Source organism: Sorex araneus, chromosome 2, assembly GCF_027595985.1.
Source record: "Sorex araneus isolate mSorAra2 chromosome 2, mSorAra2.pri, whole genome shotgun sequence".
NCBI lineage: Eukaryota > Metazoa > Chordata > Mammalia > Eulipotyphla > Soricidae > Sorex > Sorex araneus.
Window position 1 is genome coordinate 275,342,534 of NC_073303.1, and position 20,610 is coordinate 275,363,143.

Below are 20,610 nucleotides of genomic sequence, written 5' to 3' on the forward strand. Positions count from 1 at the left end.
CGGCTCTGCAGCGCTGCCCGGGCCTCTGAGCACTGGGCCAGACAGGTCCCTTCCCCAGCGTGGTCTGGGGTGCAGGGGAGAGGGGATGAGGGAGGGGAGGGCTATGGAGGGGAGTGCAGAGGGGCGGGGGAGAGGGTAAGACGGGAGCCCAAGTGCAGCCTGCCTTTTCTCCAGCTCTGCAGTTACGAGTGGACATTTTCACCCCCAGCATCTCGCTGTTCCCTCACTGTTCCCCCACCCACTGCGTCACCTCACTTTGAAGAGAGGAGACTGAGCCTGGGAGGGGGGGAGGGGAAGGCCCCGGCCTGAGCCTGAGCAGGACAGAGCTCAGGGCACCGTGGCCAGTCTCAGTGCTTGTGTCCCTACCATGTGGTCACACACCAGCATCCCTGACCTGCAAAGGCCCTGTGCCACCATGCGGGGGTGGGGGGGGGCCCGGGCATGAGGCCAGCAGCCTGGCACACGGGTCCTACTCGGCCTGGGACTCGCCCACTCTCCTGAGACTCTCAGTCTGGGGTGCAGATGACAGAAATCTGTTATTGTTGCTGCTGCTGATTTTTGGGGGAGGTGATGCTCAGGGGTGAGTCCTGGCCCTTCACTCAGATCACTTCTGGCGGTGCCCAGGGGACCCTATGGGGCGCTGGGGACGGAACCCAGGTCAGCCACACGCAAAGCAAGAGCCTTACCTGCTGTACTATCTCTTCAGCCCCCAAAACTTTCTCTCTTTTTTTTTTTCCTCACTTTTTGGGTCACACCTGGTGATGCTCAAGGGTTACTCCTGGCTCTGCACTCAGGAATTACCCCTGTGCTTGGGGGAGCCTATGGGATGCCGGGGATCAAACCTAGGTCAGCTGTGTATAAATGCCCTACACACTATAGCATGGCACTGCCCCCCCCCAAAAAAAAATAAAATTAAGAAAAAAATGTAATTGAGGGACCGAATGGCAGTGCAGGAGGTCAGGCAACTGCCTGCCAAGTGGCCAGAGTAGCAGATGCCGGCCGGACCCTGAGCACTGCATAGGGTCGGTCTCCTGAGCGCTGCCAGGGGTCTTTGTTTGGGTTTATTCCATTTTTGAGCCACACCTGGGAGTAAGCTCAGGGTTTGCTGTAAGTTTACTCAGAGTAAACTTAGTCTCTGCTCTGTGTTCAGAGATCACTCCTGGCAGGCTCAGGGGGTCGTGCGGGGTGCCAGGAGTCAAACTGGGCTGGGCCATGTGTCGGTCGCATGCCCGGCCTGCTGTACTCTCTCCAGCCCAGCTCGGACACTCTTTTTTTTTTTTTTTTTTTTTTTTGCTTTTTGGATCATACCCGGCAGGGTTACTCCTGGTGGTGTTTGGGGAGCCATATGGGATCCTGGGAATCGAACTCTGGTCGGCCACATGCAAGGCAAACACCCTACCTGCTGTGCTGTCACTCCAGCCCAGCAGGGTCAGTCTTGAGCACAGAATCAGAAATAACCCCTGACCACCACCAAGTGTGACCACCCAAATACATATATACATATATATACATACACATAATACAAACACATATGCATACATACACACATAATACAAATACAAATATATATATACATGGCCAACATCCAGAGACTATAAAACCAAGCTCCCAGAATCTTATAGCCTAGTTCTCCCTCTCAGAGAACCTGGCAAGCTACCGAGAGTTTCTTGCCCACATGGGAGAGCCTGGCAAGCTCCCCATGGCGTATTCATATGCCAAATACAGTAACAATGACGGTTCTCATTCTCCTGATCCTGAAAGAGCCTCCAATGCAGCACCATTGGGAAGGACGAGTAAAGAGAGGCTGCTAAAATCTCAAGGTTAGGACGAATGGAGACGTTGCTGGGCCCGCTCGAGCAAATCGACGATCAACAGGATGACAGTGATACAGTGATACATACATACACACATAAATATACACACAAATCAATCTCTTTTTCTAAGGTGCAATGTACCTGTCAGCCACCAGAGTGCAGTCGATTTCCGGGCGCTTGGTTTTGGGGATGACATAGAGTGGGTACCTGTCCCCGTGGCGGATAAACACGTGCACAGAGACCAGCTTGAAGTGGTGCGGGGCATGGCCTGGGAGGAGAGTCGCCGATTAGTGAGCACCCAGGAAGCGTCAATCCTCGGGGAATGTGTGGAAGTGGAGGAGCAGGGGAGCAGGTGGGAGAGGAAGAGGGCCGTGCCAAGGAGCGCTGATGAGGTGCCGGAACCCCAGCAGCCTCGGGGAGGCCAGTGACATGTGGGCATGGCACCTACCAACCGGGGAGACACAGAGTGAGCCCAGAGCTGAGGGCTCCTGCTCAGAGCTCTACCAGGGCAGGCCCCCGACAATGAGACACGCCTCGTTCCCGGGCACGCCTCTGGGCAGCCCAGCTCCCAGGAGAGGCCAGGGTCCCTTCACTGCCCGCGCCGGTGATCTGAGGAAGTCCCCGAGCCGACTCAGAAGCAAGGGGCCACTGAGGGTGGGTCCCGAGTCCCCAGGCTGCCTTCCACCCTCTGCCGTACACAGGGAATCCTCCTGAGACCCCTCCCGCCACCTGCAGCTTCTCGCCTTCCCCTCCCCTCCTCCCCCTTCCCCTGATAAAGACTCTACTGAATCCGGCCATCTTCCCACTCGTCCTTTGCTTCCAATCTTGGCTGAGAATAAGAACCTGAGTGTCTGCGTCTGCTATAACAATATGTTTCTCTGAGTCCTGCCAGGAGTGACCCCCGAGCACTGAGCTGGGAGTAAACCCTGAGCACTGCTGGGTGTGGCCCAAAAACCAAAACAAGAATCATTTACTTTTTAAAAAATGCAGGGGTCAGGGGGCTGGAGCGATAGCACAACGGGTAGGGCATTTTTCCTTGTGCGCGGCTGACCGGGGTTCGATTCCCAGCATCCCATATGGTACCCTGAGCACCACCAGGGGTAATTCCTGAGTACAGAACCAGGAGTAACCCCTGTGCATCACCAGGTGTGACCCAAAAAGAAAACAAAAAAAGACAAACAAAAAGCAGGGGCCAGAGAGACAGTACAGGAGGTAGGGTGCTTGCCTTGCACATGGCCAACCCGAGTTCGAACCCCGGCATCCCATACAGTCCCCCAAGCACCATTAACAATAATTCCTGGGGCTGGAGCAATAGCACAGCGGGTAGGGCGCTTGCCTTGCACGCGGCCAACCCAGGCTGACCCAGGTTCGAATCCCAGCATCCCATATGGTCCCCTGAGCACCGCCAGGGGTAATTCCTGAGTGTAGAACCAGGAGTAACCCCTGTGCATTGCTGGGTGTGACCCAAAAAGAAAAAAAAAAAAAACAATAATTCCTGAGTGTGGAGCCAGGAGTAAGCCCTAAGCATCATTGGGTATGTCCCCTCGACATTTAAAAATTAAAAAAAATATATTTAAAAACATGCAAATGATACGAGTCAGGGCGTGGGAGGCCTGGGGAGCCCCGTGTTACACAGAGCGGCCCCTTACCCCTCTGTCCCGGCAGCCACAGTGCAGAGGGTGCTCTGGGCACTCCAATATGACGGGTGAGGCATCTCGGGCCCAGGGACTCCCCCGAGCTCAGCCTCAAGGCCAGGGCAGGAAGTACCTCATCCGCAGTGCTGAGCAGCTTGGGAAGAACAAGAACAAAAACTGCAAAGTTCCTGCAGACTGGGAGGCCAGACCTACATCCCACGGGATGCTCCGTCACCAGACCTACCTCCCGTGGTATATTAGGCACCACACCTACCTCTCATGGTGTGTTTGGCGACCAGACCTACCTCCTGTGGTGTATTAGGCACCATACCTACCTCTCGTGGTGTGTTCGGCGACCAGACCTACCTCCTGTGGCATGCTCAGTCCCCAGACCTACCTTCTGTGGGGCACTCCCCCACCAGACCTACCTCCCGTGGTGTGCTCGACCACCAGACCTACCTCCCGTGGCGCACTTGGCCACCAGATCTACCTCCCTTAGGGCAGTTGGCCCCAGACCTACCTCCCTTGAGACATTAGGCCACCAGACCTACCTCCGTCAGGGCACTCGGCCACCAGACCTACCTTCCATGCTGCGCTCGGCCACACTGGGTGTGTTGCAATACAGAAGGGCTTCATACACGGGATCCAGCACGGGGGGCTCCGTCACGGGGTCGGGCAGGATTCGCTTTCGGCTTTTGCTGCTCACCGCATTCTTAGCTGAGGACAGGGGGATCAGGTGGACTGCGAGGGAAGCAAAGTGGGTCAGGACCCCGTGGGCCTCACAGGCCGGCAGGAGAGGCCTGCGTCTACACCCTCACGATTAGGGTGGGCTCCAGAGCCGCAAGAGGTCAGCTGCACACTCAAGAACTGTTGCTCTTTTGTTTTGACTTGCTTCACAATATTTTGGAGGGTGGGGGGGACACAGCTGGTGGTACCCAGGGCATTCGCCTGGCTCTGTGCTGAGGGTTTACTCCTGGCGGTGCTCAAGGGACCAAGTGTTGTGTTGGGGATCGATCCCCCATGAGTAAAGCAAGTACTTTCCCCTTCTCTTCTACCTCTTCCTCGGCCACCAGACCCACCTCCGTGCTGTGCTCGGCCACCGGCTCCCCCCTTCTGCAAAACGCATCGGTTGACAGTACGTTAATAACCAAATGAATCCTGATCAATAGACTATAAACTAATAATACTCATTTGCTATTAGTAGATTAATAATAATCATCCATTAGAAGTGGCTGTAAGTCCATCTTCTGGGTTGGCAGGGCTCTATTTTTCCAGCATCAAAGACTTTCTGGAGGTCTTTGTATAAACGCTGTGTTCCTGGCACCCGCCCCTGAGAAGAGACACAGAAAGGGGCTCTAATTGAACTTCTAGAGTATTTATTTTTGCAGGGGGGGGTGACACCCCAAGCAGTGCTCAGGGGCCACTCCTGATAGTGGCCTGGGGTAGCCTGGGGTGGAGTGAAGTGCTGGAGATCAAACCTGGACGCCCCGAACGCAAACATGTGTTTCAGCCCTTCGCGGCCTCTCCCCGGGCTCTGCTTAAGCTAAAAGCCTTATTAGTCAACATCATCTAGACCTGCCAACATTTGAACGATACCAAAAGAGGGTCCAATCATTCATCCAGATCCCTTTAGATCCCCAATTTCATCTACAAAATCTCCCACATAAATATTTATAATGTGCCTCTGGCAAACAGGTGATATAAATGAAGGTAAAAGCCGTGAAAGCCACTGAGAGAGAAATATGTGCAACATATGAGTCAGTACCCAGAGTGTACCAGGGGCTTCTGAAAGCAAAGTCAGTGAAGAGAGGAGCAGGCTCAGGGGCCGGAGAGATGGCACAGGGGGTGGGGCTCCTGCCTTGCACGAGGCCCGCCAGGTTCGATCCCCGGCATCCCATATGGTCCTCTGAGCCCCTTGAGAGTAATCCCTGAGTGCAGAGCCAGGAATAAGCCAGGAGTATGGCCAGCTGTGGGTCAAAACACAGCAAAGAGAGGAGCAGATTAATTAGAGACACACCGAGGGCAAACAAACACAGGAGAAGATGTCCCACAATGTGCATCACTGTATCACTGTCATTCCCTGACCTTCGATTGTCTTGAGTGGGCACCAGTAACGTCTCCATTCGTCCTAGCCCTGAGACTTTAGCAGCCTCTCTTGACTCATTCTTTCCAGCAGTGCCGCACTGGAGGCTCTCTCAGGGTCAGGGGGATTGAGACCCATCATTGTTACTGTATTTGGCATATCGAATACGCCACAGAGAGCTTGCCAGGCTCTGCGGTATTCTTTACAATGCGCATATGTAAAGAAAAAAACAGGAAATCATGTTTGGAATACTAGTATTACAGGGGTCACTGGCAGGGGTGCAGGGCCCCCCCCCCCCAGACTCACACTGCAAGTCACGGCAGTGCCACGTGGACGCCTTCTCCAAGATTTGTCCCTCATCTACGTGTCCCCGTACTGGAATCTACTCTCCAAAGAAGACCAGTTCCCAAAGGTCAGGATATGAGGGCGAGGGGAAGGGGAGAGGGAGGGTGTAGAAGGATACAGGGGGCAGAGCCTTGCAGGAAGGACACCCCTGCTCCATCCCTGGCACCACGGGGTGGGGGACGGGGGAATGAAAGATATCAGTTTGCATGCAAGGCCTGTGAATGAGGAGGTTTCGCCGCTGCATGGCTGTGTTTGGGAACGGAAAGCAGAGATAAATATTGAGAATTCGTCATCACTTGCCAGACCCAACGTTGCCGTGTGGAATATTCCTCCACGGCTTAAAAGCCTGGGAAAGAAGTGAAGATAAATGAAGTGACTAAACGGAGTCACTGGATACTTGGCTAATCCCCTTTGTGTGGAGAAGAAAGCAGTTATGGGCAAGGCATGCACAGGCATTGTCTGGCGTGCAGATGCAGGACAACCGTGGACACGGGCCCGCCACCCGGCTGCGCTGTCTCCTCGGCGGCAGGGGTGGCGCGAGGGGTAATTTTATTTAGTTTTTCTATAAATATCTGTTGTCTCCCATACCCACATTCCTATTTCTGAGTATCTACTTACTGAGAGCATGTGCACCCTCCATGCTACACGAATGGAAACACGTATGTGATTCCACAGGCGCGGACAGACCCGGCTTTCCAACAATAAGCATGTTGTCACGCATGACTGGGCTGGAACAATGCTCGGGGAGACAGGGCTGTCCCTTTACAGACTCAACACCGACCCTTGCGGGCTCCCAGGAATATTTCCTGCCTCAGCAGCTGGAAGGCGTCGGGACTGCTGACCCCGCTCGGGTCCCCGGATGATGGCCCCGAGGCCCAGATGGAGGCAGAGCAGATGTGCCAGGGCTGTGCACTCCTGACCCGGGCCCCAGTGCTCCCTGCAGGCTGGCAGCAGAAGCGTCTCATTCGCCTCTTGCTGCAGAGCACACAGGAGCGCAAACCTCTTTTCTAAATAGTGACCGGTCCCTTGGCGGAGGTGCCAAAGAGTGGAACTGTCCAATAATCCCTAGTGTTTTGAGGAGTGTCCATATTCTTTTCCAGAAGGACGGGGCCAGTGGACCTGCCCGGTAGCAGTGACCAAGGGGCCCACGTCCCTGCACCCCTGCCCGCACCAGTGGCCCCGTTCCTGGTGAGAAGAGCCAGTCTCAGTGGTGTGAGATGACGCCTCGTTGTTGTCTGGGTTCGCATGTCCCTGAGAAGTGAGGCAGAGCATTTTTTCATAGGCCTTTTAACCATTTGTGTGTGTTGTGTGTGTGTGTGTGTGTGTTTAAGATTTCATTACTGAGTCACTGTGATCTTTACAAAGCTGTTCAAGATTAGGCTTCAGTCAGTGTCCCAACACCCATCCCCCCACCAGTGCACCTTTCCCAGCGCCCGGGTCCCCAGGTTCCCTCCCATCACCTCACCCTCCAGCCTGCCTCTCTCTCTCTCTCTCTCTCTCTCTCTCTCTGTCGCTCTCTCTCTCTCTTTCACCGCCCCACCCCCACATTTTGGTCACTGTGATTTGTAGTACAGATACTGAATGGTTATCCAGAATATCCCTTTACCTACTTTGAACCCTCAGCTCTTGTCCAGCGTGATCATTCCCAGCTGTTCTTGTCATAATAACATAACAGCTGGTCCCTTCTCTCTCTTACTGACCCTCAGCCCCACACACACTCGTGGTTGATTCCAGCCACTCACCAGTCCTCCTAGATCCTGTTTGCCCCGGCCATAAATATGTCTTCTACTATGTGTGTGTGTGTGTGTGTGTGTGTGTGTGTGTGTGTGTGTGTGTAGCACTGTAGCACTGTTGTCCCATTGTTCATTGGGACAGAGGGACAAGGAATCGAACCCAGGTCGGCTGCGTGCAAGGCAAATGCTCTACTCACTGAGCATTTGAGTAGGCAAATGCTCTACTCACTCGCTCCAGTCCGTCTGTATATATGTGTGTGTGTGTGTGTGTGTGTGTGTATGTGTGTATATGCATATATATATCATATATATATATAATATACCACAAATATATATATATATATAATATACCACAAATGAGGGCTGGAGCACAGCAGTAGGGCATTAGCCTCTCACACGGCCGGCCTGTGTTTGATTCCTTCGCCCCTCTCGGAGAGCCTGGCAGGCTACCAAGAGTATTGCACCTGCATGGCAGAGCCTGGCAAGCTACCCGTGGCGTATTGGATATGCCAAAAACAGTAACAGTAAGTCTCACAATGAGAGACGTTACTGGTGCCCGCTCGAACAAATTGATGAGCAACAGGATGACAGTGACAGTGACCACAAATGAATGCAGTCATTCTATATCTGTCCCTCTCCTGCTGACTCATTTCACTCAGCATGATACTCTCTATGTCATTTACAGGCAAATTTCACGACTTCACTTTCCCTAACAGCTGAGTAGTATTCCACTGTGTAGGAGTGCCCCAGTTTCCCTATCTGTGCATCAGTTCTCGGGTGTATGTCTTCTTTAAGGAAGTTTCCTCCCCCTATTTCCCGATGGGGCCTCCAGCCACGCCATGAGCCCATCTGCCTCTGGAGGGCAGGGCTGGTGGGCACACCTGGCAGTGCCGGGGGCCATCCTGGCCCTGTGCTCTGTGCTTGGGGCTCCACAGTAGGCGCCAAGGACTCAGACTCCAGCGGGGGTGCAAGGCAAGCACTCAGCTCCCGTCCCGCCTCTGCTCTCTGCCCCCGTCTGCGTGTCGCTGCCCTTGTGGCTCATGACCCATTTGTGGTGGCATCTGCAGGTTCCCAACACTCCCCCCACACACACACACACACTCATTCACAGGGCCTGGCCTGTGTCCCTGTCACATGTCTATCTCTAGCGAGGCCATGCCCAGCTGTGCTCAGGGCTCACTCCTCATGATGCTTAGGGGACCATCTGCGGCGTCACAGATGGAACCCGGATCAACGGCACGCAAGGCCAGCGTCCCCCGCTGTCCCCGCTCTCTGGCCTCTTTCATGTTCCTCGTCTGCCCCCCGCCAGGGCCGGCGCCCACCGGTGCTGACACAGCGAGGACAGTTCTGGGCCGGGCAGCGCGCTTCTGAGACCCCCGGTGGGCCTCCTCCCGCGGGGACACCACGGGAGGACACCACCAGGCCAGGCTGATGGGGACCGGCCACCATCTACCCACAAAGACACCCTCCCTGGCACGACACCAGCTCACAGGAAGTCCCCTCCTTGTCCTTCACCGAAGTGAGTCTCTGCAGTCACCGGACCTCCACCCCCTCCCCCAGCTGAGACTCTGCAGAGAGTGCAGTTCCCCCGGGCCCCATCCCCTCTTCTGCTGTGGGTCTGAGTTCCCAGTATCCCCTGCACACTTCCTTTGCACCTGCTCTGGTTGCTCTCCCGCACGCATCCACACACACACACACACACACACACACACACACAAACACACATACACACACACACACACACCCCAAGACCGTGGTCAGTATAGACTGACCCTTCTGGGGCTGATGAACACCAAAATAAACAAGAGGACCTGGAAAGGCTAAGGCGGGTCCGCAAGGCCAGGCCTCCAAGCCGGGACCACCAGCGTGTGACGGCAGCCTTGGCGCGCCTCAGACTCCCCCTGCAAATGCCCGTGTCTGGGCCCACCCTCCCACTGGACACGGCACTCTGCGAGGGACACACTAGGCACTCACTTTCAGGTTTTGGAAACTGGAGTTTTGGGAACACGAAGGTGTTTGTTTGCTGGTTTTGCTTTATTTGGGGGGATGGGAGGAATGGAAGGGTTGGGGGGCCACGCCCAGCGGCACTCCCAGGCTCTGTGCTCCGGCTCAACCCTGGGTAGTACTTGGGGACCCTCTGTGGTGCTGGGGGGGTTGAACCAGGGTCTGAGGGATGCAAGGCGAGAGCCTTCAGCCCCACCCTCGTCCCCAAAACTATTGATTTGGAGGGAGGGAGAGGTGGGCCACACCAGGGAGGCGCCAGGGATGGAACCCGGGGCCGCCACCTGGAACAACATTCGCCGCTGCTCTCTCTCTGGAACGTGCGTCCTTCCGTGGCTCTCTGGGCCCTCTCGCCCCTGCCCAGGCCCCCACTGGCCACAGCACACGCCACCCCCAGGGCACGCGGCCCGGCCGGCAGCGGCGCCAGCTGGTCTCATCGACCGACTTCCCTGGATTCTGTTTGAGGGTGTTTGGGGCCAGCTGCGTGTTCCTGGGTGACAGCGGGAGCTGGGTCGGAATCATGAATAACTCATTGAGGATTAAATGAAAATTTCCGCCCAGTAGCGTGGAGGCCTGCAGGACAGCCCCGGGACATGCCGCACTGCTGGAGGGGGCCCGGCCGCCCCGCCCCACACAGGTCACTCCCTGGCCGGGCTCCGTCTCTGAAAGCCCACTCCCAGCAGCCAGGAGTGCCGTCCCCGCCTCAGTCCTTGGCTGAAAGCCGCCCACCTGTCAAGGATCAAGCCTGGCTGGGGCTGGAGAGAAACTGCAGGGGTCGCTGACTTTGCACACGGTCCCTCTGTTTGGTCCCCGGCTCCGAGAACCGGATGAGGTGCCAGGGATCGAACTGGCTGTGTGCATGCCCAGCACCTACCCACTATACTACAGCTCCAACCTTGAACCTCCTACTTTTGGTGGGGGGCCTCCCATACAGTGCTCAGGGGGTCCAGGGACCCCTCCTGACCCTTCTTGGCCCACCGGGCAGGTGGCTCGGTGCAGAGACCCAGGAAGGCAGGGCTGCACCTGGCGACGCTCCAGGAACCATGCAGAGCCCGGGATGGAACAGGCCCCGCTGCATGCAAGGCAAGTGCCCATCACCTGCGGATGACCTCTCTGGTCCAAAGCTTCTGCTCTCCACAGAGCAGCGTGCCCGGTCTGCACACAAGCCGCCCGCCCGGCACAATGCCAGCTCACAGGAAGCCCCTTCCTTGTCCCTCACCGAAGCCAGTCTCTGCAGTCACTGGACGGGCACCAGAGCAGCTCCGCCTCCTCCCCTGCTGAGACTCTCCAGAGAGTGCAGTTCCCCTGGTCCCATCCCCTCTTCCCAGTACCCCCTGCACACTTCCCCCCACTCCCACACACACACACACACAAGACCCCGGCCAGTATAGACTGACCCTTCTGGTGCTGACGAACACAAAAATAAATAAAGAGGACCTGCAGCGAGCCGGGGCATTAGTACAGCGGGAAGGGCGTTTGCCTTACACGTGGCCGGCCTGGGTTTGACCTCAGCATCCCATAGGGTCCCACATCACCACGGGGAATGGATCCCGAGTGCAGAGCCAGGTGTGGCCCCAAACCAAAAAAAAAAAAAAAAGAAACGAAAATGACCTGGAGAGATAGTCCCAGGGTAAGGCGCTTGCCTTGCATGTGGCTGACCCCAGTGCCCTCCGCCTCCAGGCACACATGCACGGTGAGGAGACGCTGGCACGGGGAGGAAATAAATGGGTGCAGGTGAGCACCAGGAACCTCTGTGTCCACCCGTGGCCGTGGGTACGGCTCTGTCCCAGAGGGACGAGAGACATTAATACCTTGTCCAAAGTTTAGGAGGCGTTTCAGAGTGTTCTCAGCTAAGTAGCGCCAAGGGGTTGAAAGCACAAAATGGTTCTCCTCCTTCTCCTTCTCCTTCTCCTTCTCCTTCTCCTTCTCCTTCTCCCTCTCCTTCTCCCTCTCCTTCTCCCTCTTCTTCTCCCTCTTCTTCTCCTTCTCCTTCTCCTTCTCCTTCTCCTCCTCCTCTCCTCCCCCCCCCACCTCTTCCTCCTCTTCTTCCTTTGTCTCCTTTTCCTTATTTTTGTTTTAGGGTCATATCCAGAGGTTCTCAGGGCTTCCTCCTGGCTCTGTGCTCAGAGATCACTTTTGCTGAAACTTGGGGGAACCTACAGTGCCGGAGATCAGCCCAGGTCAGCTGTCTTCGAGTCAAGCACTACCCACTGCACAGATGTTTTGACCGCTTGTATCTGTTTGTTTGGAGGCCACACTTGGTAGTGCTCAGGGATGACCCCTGGCTCTATCCCGACTCCATGTAGTACTTGGGGGACCATATGTGGTGCTGGGGATTAAAGCAAGGTTGGGTGTATGCAAGGCAAATATTTCAACCCCAGTTCCCCCCCCTCTCTCTGTCTCTCTGTTTCTCTCTCTGTCTCTGTCTCTCTCTCTGGCCCACAAAATATTTATTTATTTATTTATTTATTTATTTATTTTGCTTTTTGGGTCACACCCGGCAATGCACAGGGGTCACTCCTGGCTCTGCACTCAGGAATCACCCCTGGCGGTGCTCAGGGGACCATATGGGATGCTAGGAATTTAACCCGGGTTGGCCGTGTGCAAGACAAATGCCTACCCGCTGTGCTATCGGTCCAGCCCCCCCACAAAATGGTTTTTAATAACAGCTATTCTCACAGTGCAAATCTTTAGCATTATTTAGAATGAAAGTATTTCAAGAAACTGAGCTGCACCTTAATCCTGCTTGCATTTTTTCCCCCTTTCCACCTCAGTCCCCACCACAGAGGCATTTAGGGAGCCATGCAGGGTCCCAAACACTTTCTGGAGCAAGAAGAAGAAACGCTTCTCTACACAACCCGATTGTCAACGAACAGACTGATTTCTGAGTTTCTCCTCTTCAAAACGCTGAAAAAAACAAAACTATACCGACAAGACTTAACAAAACCGCGCGATGGTTTCTGAAATCGAAACTGCACTGTTTTTCCCAAAGCATAAGCAAACCGAGTTCTAACATGACAGCCTCAGATATACCGCCTGGAATAATTACATTTGCTAATTGGATATTTGAATATTAGTCAAAAGGGGGGCGGAATTCATCTATTTGAAGGTTTGAAGGTACGAATGCAATTATGTTACTCAAGCAAACAACTCGCTATTCAAGTTCATGCCATATCTTACCCCATAAAAATTAGCCACCTACAAAGCAACTACATTCATGAGAACAACCCAAGGCCGTTTCCACAGAAAAGTACGGAGACCCCAGTCCGACGGTTTACCTAGAAGGAGAAGAGCGGGAAGAGGGTCCATATCTCCTTCGCGTCTTCCCGAGTCCCTCTGCCTCCGAGAGGGGAAAAAAAAAAAAAAAAAAGCTCAGTGGCAGGCAGGCTCACGTACCCTGCAAAATTTTCCTTAAAACGCGATGGCTGGAAACGGCGCTCTGCAAACAGAAGGTACTTTGAGCCGAGTTACATAAGCCAAACACACAGGCCGATTCAGCGGGGTGGAAAACCTCACGCAGGAGAAACGCCGCTCACACAAGCACTCACATTCCCACGGGGGGACCTGACGGCCTCTGGGAACGAAAGTTAGAGGGGAATGTGACCCAACGGGGAGGGGGGGCCCGTGGAGAAACTCGAATGGAAAGTGGCAAGCAATGAAACGACGGAGAGTCTTTCTTTGGGGGGCGGGGTGCAGGGGAGCCCCCCAGACAGTGTTCAGGGGTCTCCACACCCGTGAGGCTCAGCAATTGTGCGGAAATCTGAGCTTCCACACTTCAGTATGACGCGACAGCCAGCAGTGCTTGGGGAGCCGAGGGGCCAGACCCAGGGGCCTGGCATGTGCCCTTGAGCCCGGAGCGGTCTCCCTGGCGCCGTGAAAGAATCTTTCTTATTCTGAGCAACCGCCGGCAGTGCTCAGAGATCACTCTGGGTGGGACTCTGGAGAGAGTATGTGGTGCTGGGAACGGAACCAGGGCCAGCCGCACGCAAGGCGAGTGCCTTGACCCCTCCACTCTCTCTCTCCGATACCTGAGTGACAGAGTTTTAACATCGCTTGGGGCTAAGATGCCTTTGGGGGAGGAGAAGGCCGCATCTGGCGGGGCCTGGGGCTCGCTCCTGGCCCCGCACTCAGGACTCACTCCTGACAGAGCTCGTTTTGCTGTCGAGCGGCCCCGAGAATCGAACCCAAGCCGACCACAGGCAAGGCAAGCGGCCTGCCTTCTCTGCAACCCCTCCGGCCATGGGGGGCCTCTCTTGGCCGCTCCCTACGCCCACCTTCTCCCCAGGTTTTCCTTTCCTAAGGGCTGAAATGAGCAGCTGCCATCCTGGGGGCAAGAGAGCAGCAGACGTGTGTGTGGGCACAGCTGCGGGCGAGCCCAGGCGTGCGGCCCGCAAGCCCCCGCGTCTGAAGTCCAGGTCTCCTCAGCCTCAGCCGGGCTCCTGCATGGCCACCAGCCTTGCTGCAGTGACCCGGGACTCATCGGCCAGCTCAGCTCACACACATTCCTGAAATACCCATGTGGGAAGGGCGCGGCGGGGTCCCGGCGTCCAGCGGGGAGAGCGGCCACAGTCAGAGAACAGACGGTCTCAGAGAGGGGCAGTCGCAGCACCAGGCAGAGGGTGGGTGCAAGGAGGGGATGCAGGGACGGTGCCTGAAGGAGAAGAGGGACCCAGAGCGGTACGGGGGGGGGGGGGGCGGGAGACAGAGGGGGCAAGGGGAGGCAGGATCTGCCCCCGGAGAAGAGGCTGGCCCTTGAGGACAAAGCCAACCAACCGCAGGCCACTGGCTGGAGCTCGGGGCCAGCTCGGGGACACGTCTGTGTTCATGGACGGCTGATCTCGACAGAGCAGAAGGACGGACAGACGAACAGACTCTGGGCCCGGCTGAGCCCCGCTGCCTGAATGGGTCCGTCTGGGCTGGTCCCGAGGTTGGTGCACTGGCTGGAACTGACGTGCGACCCCTCCCATCACGTGACAGCTGCTGGGGTGACCTGATCGCCTCCCCCACCCCAGCCACTCCAGCTGCAGAGGTCAGAGGACAGATAATGAGGCCCCAGCCCCGAAACCTCCTCTCTGCTCTGCGGCCACACAAGGAGGTCACAGGGCAGCATGGTGGCCCCTAGCCCCACCCCGCGCAGCTCCAAGGCCAGAGAGACGGAAGAGTGGTGGAGCACGTGCCCTGCCTGCAGCCAGCTTACGTCTGACCCCCGGCATCACATCTGATCTCCTCAGCACCCCCAGGAGTGATCCCTGAGCACAGAGACAGGGGCAAGCCCTGAGCACTGCTGGGTGTGGGCCCCAAAAACCAAAATAGGAAAAAAAATAGTTTAGGGCCAGAGCGATAGTACAGCAAGTGCGGTGACTCCCTTGCACGCGGCTGACTGGCTGACCCGGGCTTGGTCCCCACAGCCCACCTGCCCCCTGCACGCCGCCAGGAGTAATTCCTGAGTACAGCGTCAGGAGTAACTTCTGAGCACCGCCGGGTGTGGTCCGAAGGAACAGACCAAGAAAGCCCCTCCGTGAATAACCAGTTCAGGGGGGTGTGCAGAGGCCAGAATGATGCTCGGAGCTCCGTGAGCCCTGCACCTCAAAGAAAACTCCGTGGCTCAGGGCTGGAGCGATAGCACAGCGGGTAGGGCGTTTGCCTTGCACACAGCCGACGCAGGTTTGATTCCCGGCATCCCATATGGTCCCCTGAGCACTGCCAGGGGTGGTTCCTGAGTGCAGAGCCAGGAGTAACCCCTGTGCATTGCCAGGTGTGACCCCCCCCCAAAAAAAAAAACCCAAAAAAAAGAAAAGAAAACTCCGTGGCTCTTGGAGTGGCTCACGACGACCACCGCCACATTTCCCACCAGCCACAGAAGAACTTGTCATCTTTGGGGGGTGTCAGCAGTGTCCCTAGAAACCTCACTGGGGTGGCCCCCCAACAGACAATCTCATTATAACAGGTTAGAGCCAGAGAGATAGTACAGGGGTTAAGTCACTGGCCTTGCTTGCACGCAGCTGTCCCGGGTTCAATCCTGAGCACTGCAATACAGTCCCCCAGCAACCCCAGGAATGATCCCTGAGCACAGAGCCAGGAGTCAGCCCCCAGCACCCACCAGGTGTGACCCCCACCTCGGAATGCAAAGGAAGAGGCTGTGGCCACGGTGATGAATACAATTTTCATTGAGAGGAGAAAAAACATGACTATTTGAAGTCTACTGGGTCCTCTCCCGGAGGGATCCTCTTTTTTTGGGGGGAGCCCGCTCCCCACACCACTGCCCCCTCCCCCCAGTGGCCCCGGGCACACTCACAGAACTGCAGGCTGAGGCTCACGAAGGCCAGCAGGGCAGCCAGGGCCAGCAGCAGCAAGAAGCGACTGCGGAAAAGCATCCTCCTTCCTTCTAGCTGCCCTTCATGGCTTCACCTCCAGCCGGGAAGAATTCATCCTGTAAACAAAGCGGGGACAATCAACATGTGTGCAGAAGCGGCCCCCGCAGTGGTCGGCTGCGCGTAATCCGATTAGCCCGGCGCTCTGGCGGGGAAGCCTGGATCCTTGGGAGTGGGGGGCGCCGAGCCAGCACTGTGGTTTGCAGGCTGTGCCCCTAGGAAGGCCCCCGCCCCCCCCATCACCCCAAGAAGGTGCCCTTGAAATGTACGTGCGGAAGCCCGCACTGGGGGAATAACGCTTCCTAGATCAGATCTGGATGGGGAGGGAGAGACTTTGCAAACGTGACCTCCGTGACCTCCGAGAGGAAGGGGGCCGGCGGGACACTCACAGTGACCGCCACTAAGGTCTTCAGAAGGAGGAGCGACCGCTGCTTCGGACCCCCAAAGCTGACTCCCCAGCCCCCCGTTTCCACTGAAACGACCCTCTGGCCTTCTTCTGCTTGAATTGCTGACCAGAATGTCCGTCACTGCAAGGCGGCCCATGGGGACAGCTCTGGGGACAGGCAGCCACCCAGGGATAATTTTCTTCCTAGGCTGCTTACAAGCGTCTTCGTCCCTCTCCTGGATCCGTGAGCCAATGACAGCTACATCCGGAGATCTCCCGGGGACCAGAAGCAGCAAGAGTCACGGAGGGGGGCCTGAGGTTACTTCATTTACACCCCTAAGATGGGCAGACGGGGCCCAGCTCAGAAGCCACCTAACTCTGACCCTGAGCCCTAGCCCCGAAGGCTCGGGATGAGACACAAAACAAGATCTGGGCAGTGTGGTATTCCCTGGCCCCCGTGATGGTCTCTTCCGGGTGTCTGCACACCGTCCCAGCTGGGCCCTGGCCTGGAAAGAGAATTGCTCTCGACACTTCTCACACCGGGGCAGAGGAGACAGGACGGCAGAAAGGCTGACGACTCAGGTTCGATTCCCGGCACCGCATATGGTCGGCCCGCACCGTGTGGCCCCCAAAAAACAAAACCAAAACAAAGAAAGAGGCTCCCACACAAGCTCATCTGGCCCTGCTGCTTCCAGCATGGAGGCCACCAGTAGGATAGATGGAACATGGGACCACCTGGAACAGAAGGCAGTACGCAACCGAGGCCTTGTCCAACAACCAGCCTGCAATCAGCACAGGCGTGGGCATGGGCAGCAGAGACCATCCACGGTGCCCGGAAGATGGACTGAGCGCGAGAGTCAGCTCAGACTCAAGGGAACCATATTGGACCACCCACGGCCGGCCCCTGGTCAGTTTGGCCAGCCCGCCAACAATCACAAGTAAATATGGTTGCTGTTGCAGTCACTGAATTTGGATTTTATTTACCTATTTATTTATTTATTGCTTTTGGGTCACACCCGGTGATGCACAGGGGTTACTCCTGGCTCCTGGTTATTCCTACTCAGGAGTTACTCCTGGCGGTACTCAGGAGACCATATGGGATGCTGGGAATCGAACTCGGGTTGGCTGCATGCAAGGAAGGCAAACGCCCTCCCTGCTGTACTATCGCTCCAGCCCCACTGATTTTTTTAATAGAAAGCCAAGGTTAATGGGAGGTTAGAGATGGGGTTCAAGCAGCAGAACACATTCCTAGCACGTGGGAGGCATTCCCAGGCGCCCACATGGCCTCTGAGCACCGCTGGCTGAAGACCATGTCCCACCCCCCTCGCATGTGACAACAACGAAACGTTCACTGACATGTCTGGCACCCGGAGCGGGGTTTCAAGCCAGATGTTCATCGCCGCATCTAGCCTGCATTTCTGAGTGTGCTGAGTGGATGAGCGGAGTGCTCCGGAGGGAAGGGGCTACATTCAGTTCCAGGCTGGGGATGCTGAGGCTCTGTTAGGTCGACCAGATGGCTGGGATCCTGGGACTCCCGCACCGCTTCCTGTTTGGGGGTTACTAATCGGTTCTGAGCATGTGGTGCTTTTCACTGCTTAACACAACCTAAGCAGGGGATCCCTGCCTTTCCCTGGCCTCCCTCTGGGCTCCTGGTTCCTCTCACAGTGGACATTCCCCAGGGGCCCAGAAAGCCAGGCAGTACAGGGGTTAGGTGCCTGCCTTGCATACAGCCAGCCCCAGTTCAAATTATCGGCATCACGTTTGGTCCCTTGAACCACGCCAGGGGTGATCCTTGAGCACAGAACCAGGAATAAGCCTTTGAGCATAGCAGGGTGTGGCTCCCAAGTCCCCCCAAAAGGGGCTCTCCTTGGGCAGTCTCAATATACATGCCGGTCATAGCCTCCAAGCTCAGGACCAGCCTGGTGTGACTGACGGGGACCCGGGATTGGTCAGAGTGACAGGACTTTGGCCCGAAAGAAAGGGAGTCACTGCACGGAAGGTCACGGGGTGACCTGGGGAGTGCCTGAGAACCCACATGACAGGCCCTGCGGATCCGGACAGAGGAGAAGCCTCTGGGCCCTCTCCCTGATTGAACAGACAACACCCTTAGAACTTAGTCAAGCAACGGCAACCCACCCGTCTCTGGGGCAAAGGGTCTCTTCGGAGAAGGACCCACTAAGGAAACGACGACTGGAGGGATCGCCCGGGATGGGAGATGCGTGCTGAGAGTAGACCAAGGACCAAACACGATGCTCTCTTAGCATCTGTATTGCAAGCCACAATGCCCAAAATTAGAGAGAGAGGAAGAAGGATGGTACCTGCCACAGAGGCAGGGGGTGGGGTGGGGTGGGGGTGGCGGGTGGGACACTGGGAACAAGGGTGGTAGAAAACGGGCACTGGTGGAGGGATGGATGCTCGAGCATTGTGTGCCTGAAACACAATCACGCAACTTTGTAACTGTATTTCAAGGTGATCCAATAAAACTTCTTTAAAAAAAAAAAAAAGAAAGAAAAAACAAATAAAAAGGATGTCTTTTTTTTTTTTTTTTTGCTTTTTGGATCACACCCGGCGATGCACAGGGGTCACTCCTGGCTCTGCACTCAGGAATTCCCCTGGCGGTGCTCAGGGATGCCGGGAATCGAACCCGGGTCAGCTGCGTGCAAGGCTACCCCTCCAGCCCCTAAAAAGGATCTCTCTCTCTCCCTGGAATCCTGCTGCAGGAGACCCCTCCCACCACCCGGGCCCTTCCCTGCCTCCCTTTTCCTTTTCCCTTTTCCTAAAAAAAAATCTTTTCTGAATTCAGCCATTTGACCTCCAGTCCAGTCCTCGCTCCCCGTGTTGACTGCTTCAAGACGAGCACCTGGGCGCCGGCCCACAGGGCAGAGGACGGGAGGACGCGGCCACCTCTGTGGCCTGGCCCGGCTCCTGCGCCGCGTGGGCCTCCCCGGGGCTGACTCAGCTGCTCCCCAATGCAGGCTTCCAGCCTGGAACGCGTGTGTCAGCTTCTGCTCCCAGCCCAGAGGAAGATTCCCGGCAGGCAGCTGGGGCCGAGTACCCCAGGCCAGCCAGCCCTTGCTCCTTCCCACTTCCCCCTGTTTCTCCCTGTTCCCAGAGATGGGCCTTCCTTCCATCCCAGGGCTCTTTTTTTTTTTTTTTTTTTTTGCTTTTTGGGTCACACCCGGCAATGCACAGGGGTCACTCCTGGCTCTGCACTCAGAAATTACTCCTGGCGGTGCTCAGGGGACCATATGGGATGCTGGGAATCGAACCCGGGTCAGCCGTGTGCAAGGCAAATGCCCTACCCGCTGTGCTATTGCTCCAGTACCCTAGGGCACTTTCTGGGAAGAGGGAAGACGGGATTCTGCCTTCAGAGGGGTGCACACCCCTGGGGTCTGAGACACAGGAGAGATGGTCTGCATTCCCAGCCCCCCGAGAACACCCAAAAGCAGCTCCCCCAGAGAGCAAAGGCCCGGGAAGTCACAGCCACAGGCTAGACGAGGCACCGTGTCGTGGCACCCCAGGGCCGGACTCCACTCAAATTCTAGCATCTTCCGTGGAAAAAGTGGTCTCAGCCCAATTGGGCGCCACAAGCAAACTGAATCCTTGGAAATGAGTCTGTGAGTGAACTGTAGAGACAGTACAGCAGGGACAAGCTGCCTTGCAGATGGCTGACCCAGGCTCGATCCCCAGCACCCTGCTTGGGCCCCTGAGCCCCGCCAGCTGTGATTCCTGAGTGCGTAGTAGCCAGGAGTAAGTCCTGAGAACCACCAGGCTTGGCCCCACAAGGAAGGAAGGAAGGAAGGAAGGAAGGAAGGAAGGAAGGAAGGAAGGAAGGAAGGAAGGAAGGAAGGAAGGAAGGAAGGAAGGAAGGAAGGAAGGAAGGAAGGAAGGAAGGAAGGAAGGAAGGAAGGAAGGAAGAAAGGAAGGAAGGAAGGAGAGAGAGAAAAAGAAAGAAAGAAAGAAAGAAAGAAAGAAAGAAAGAAAGAAAGAAAGAAAGAAAGAAAGAAAGAAAGAAAGAAAGAAAGAAAGAAAGAAAGAAAGAAAGAAAGAAAAAGAAAGAAAGAAAGAAAGAAAGAAAGACCATCAACAGTTTGGGGCCTGCGCCATAGGACAGTGGGTACAGTACTTGCCTCATATGCAGCCAACCTGGGTTCGATCCCCGGCATCCCATATGGTCCCCCATGCACCGTCAGGAGTAATTCCTGAGTCAGAGCCAGGAGTAACCCCTGAGCATCGCCAGGTGT

At 56.1% G+C, this 20,610-nt stretch overlaps 1 protein-coding gene across 7 annotated transcripts in view; it reads right to left on the reverse strand.

Annotated features, from left to right (window-relative positions):
* The window catches only part of PXYLP1 (2-phosphoxylose phosphatase 1), a 62,096-nt gene that overhangs the window by 13,427 nt on the left and 28,059 nt on the right, over positions 1-20,610 (reverse strand). For all 7 annotated transcript variants that reach the window (XM_055127521.1, XM_055127527.1, XM_055127523.1 and 4 more), the window contains 3 exons: positions 15,906-16,040; positions 4,031-4,189; positions 1,956-2,082 (listed from right to left, as the gene is read on the reverse strand). In XM_055127521.1, the coding sequence (XP_054983496.1) occupies positions 1,956-2,082; positions 4,031-4,189; positions 15,906-15,984 (365 nt within the window). In that variant the 5' untranslated portion in view covers positions 15,985-16,040. The remainder of the gene's footprint in view (positions 1-1,955; positions 2,083-4,030; positions 4,190-15,905; positions 16,041-20,610) is intronic.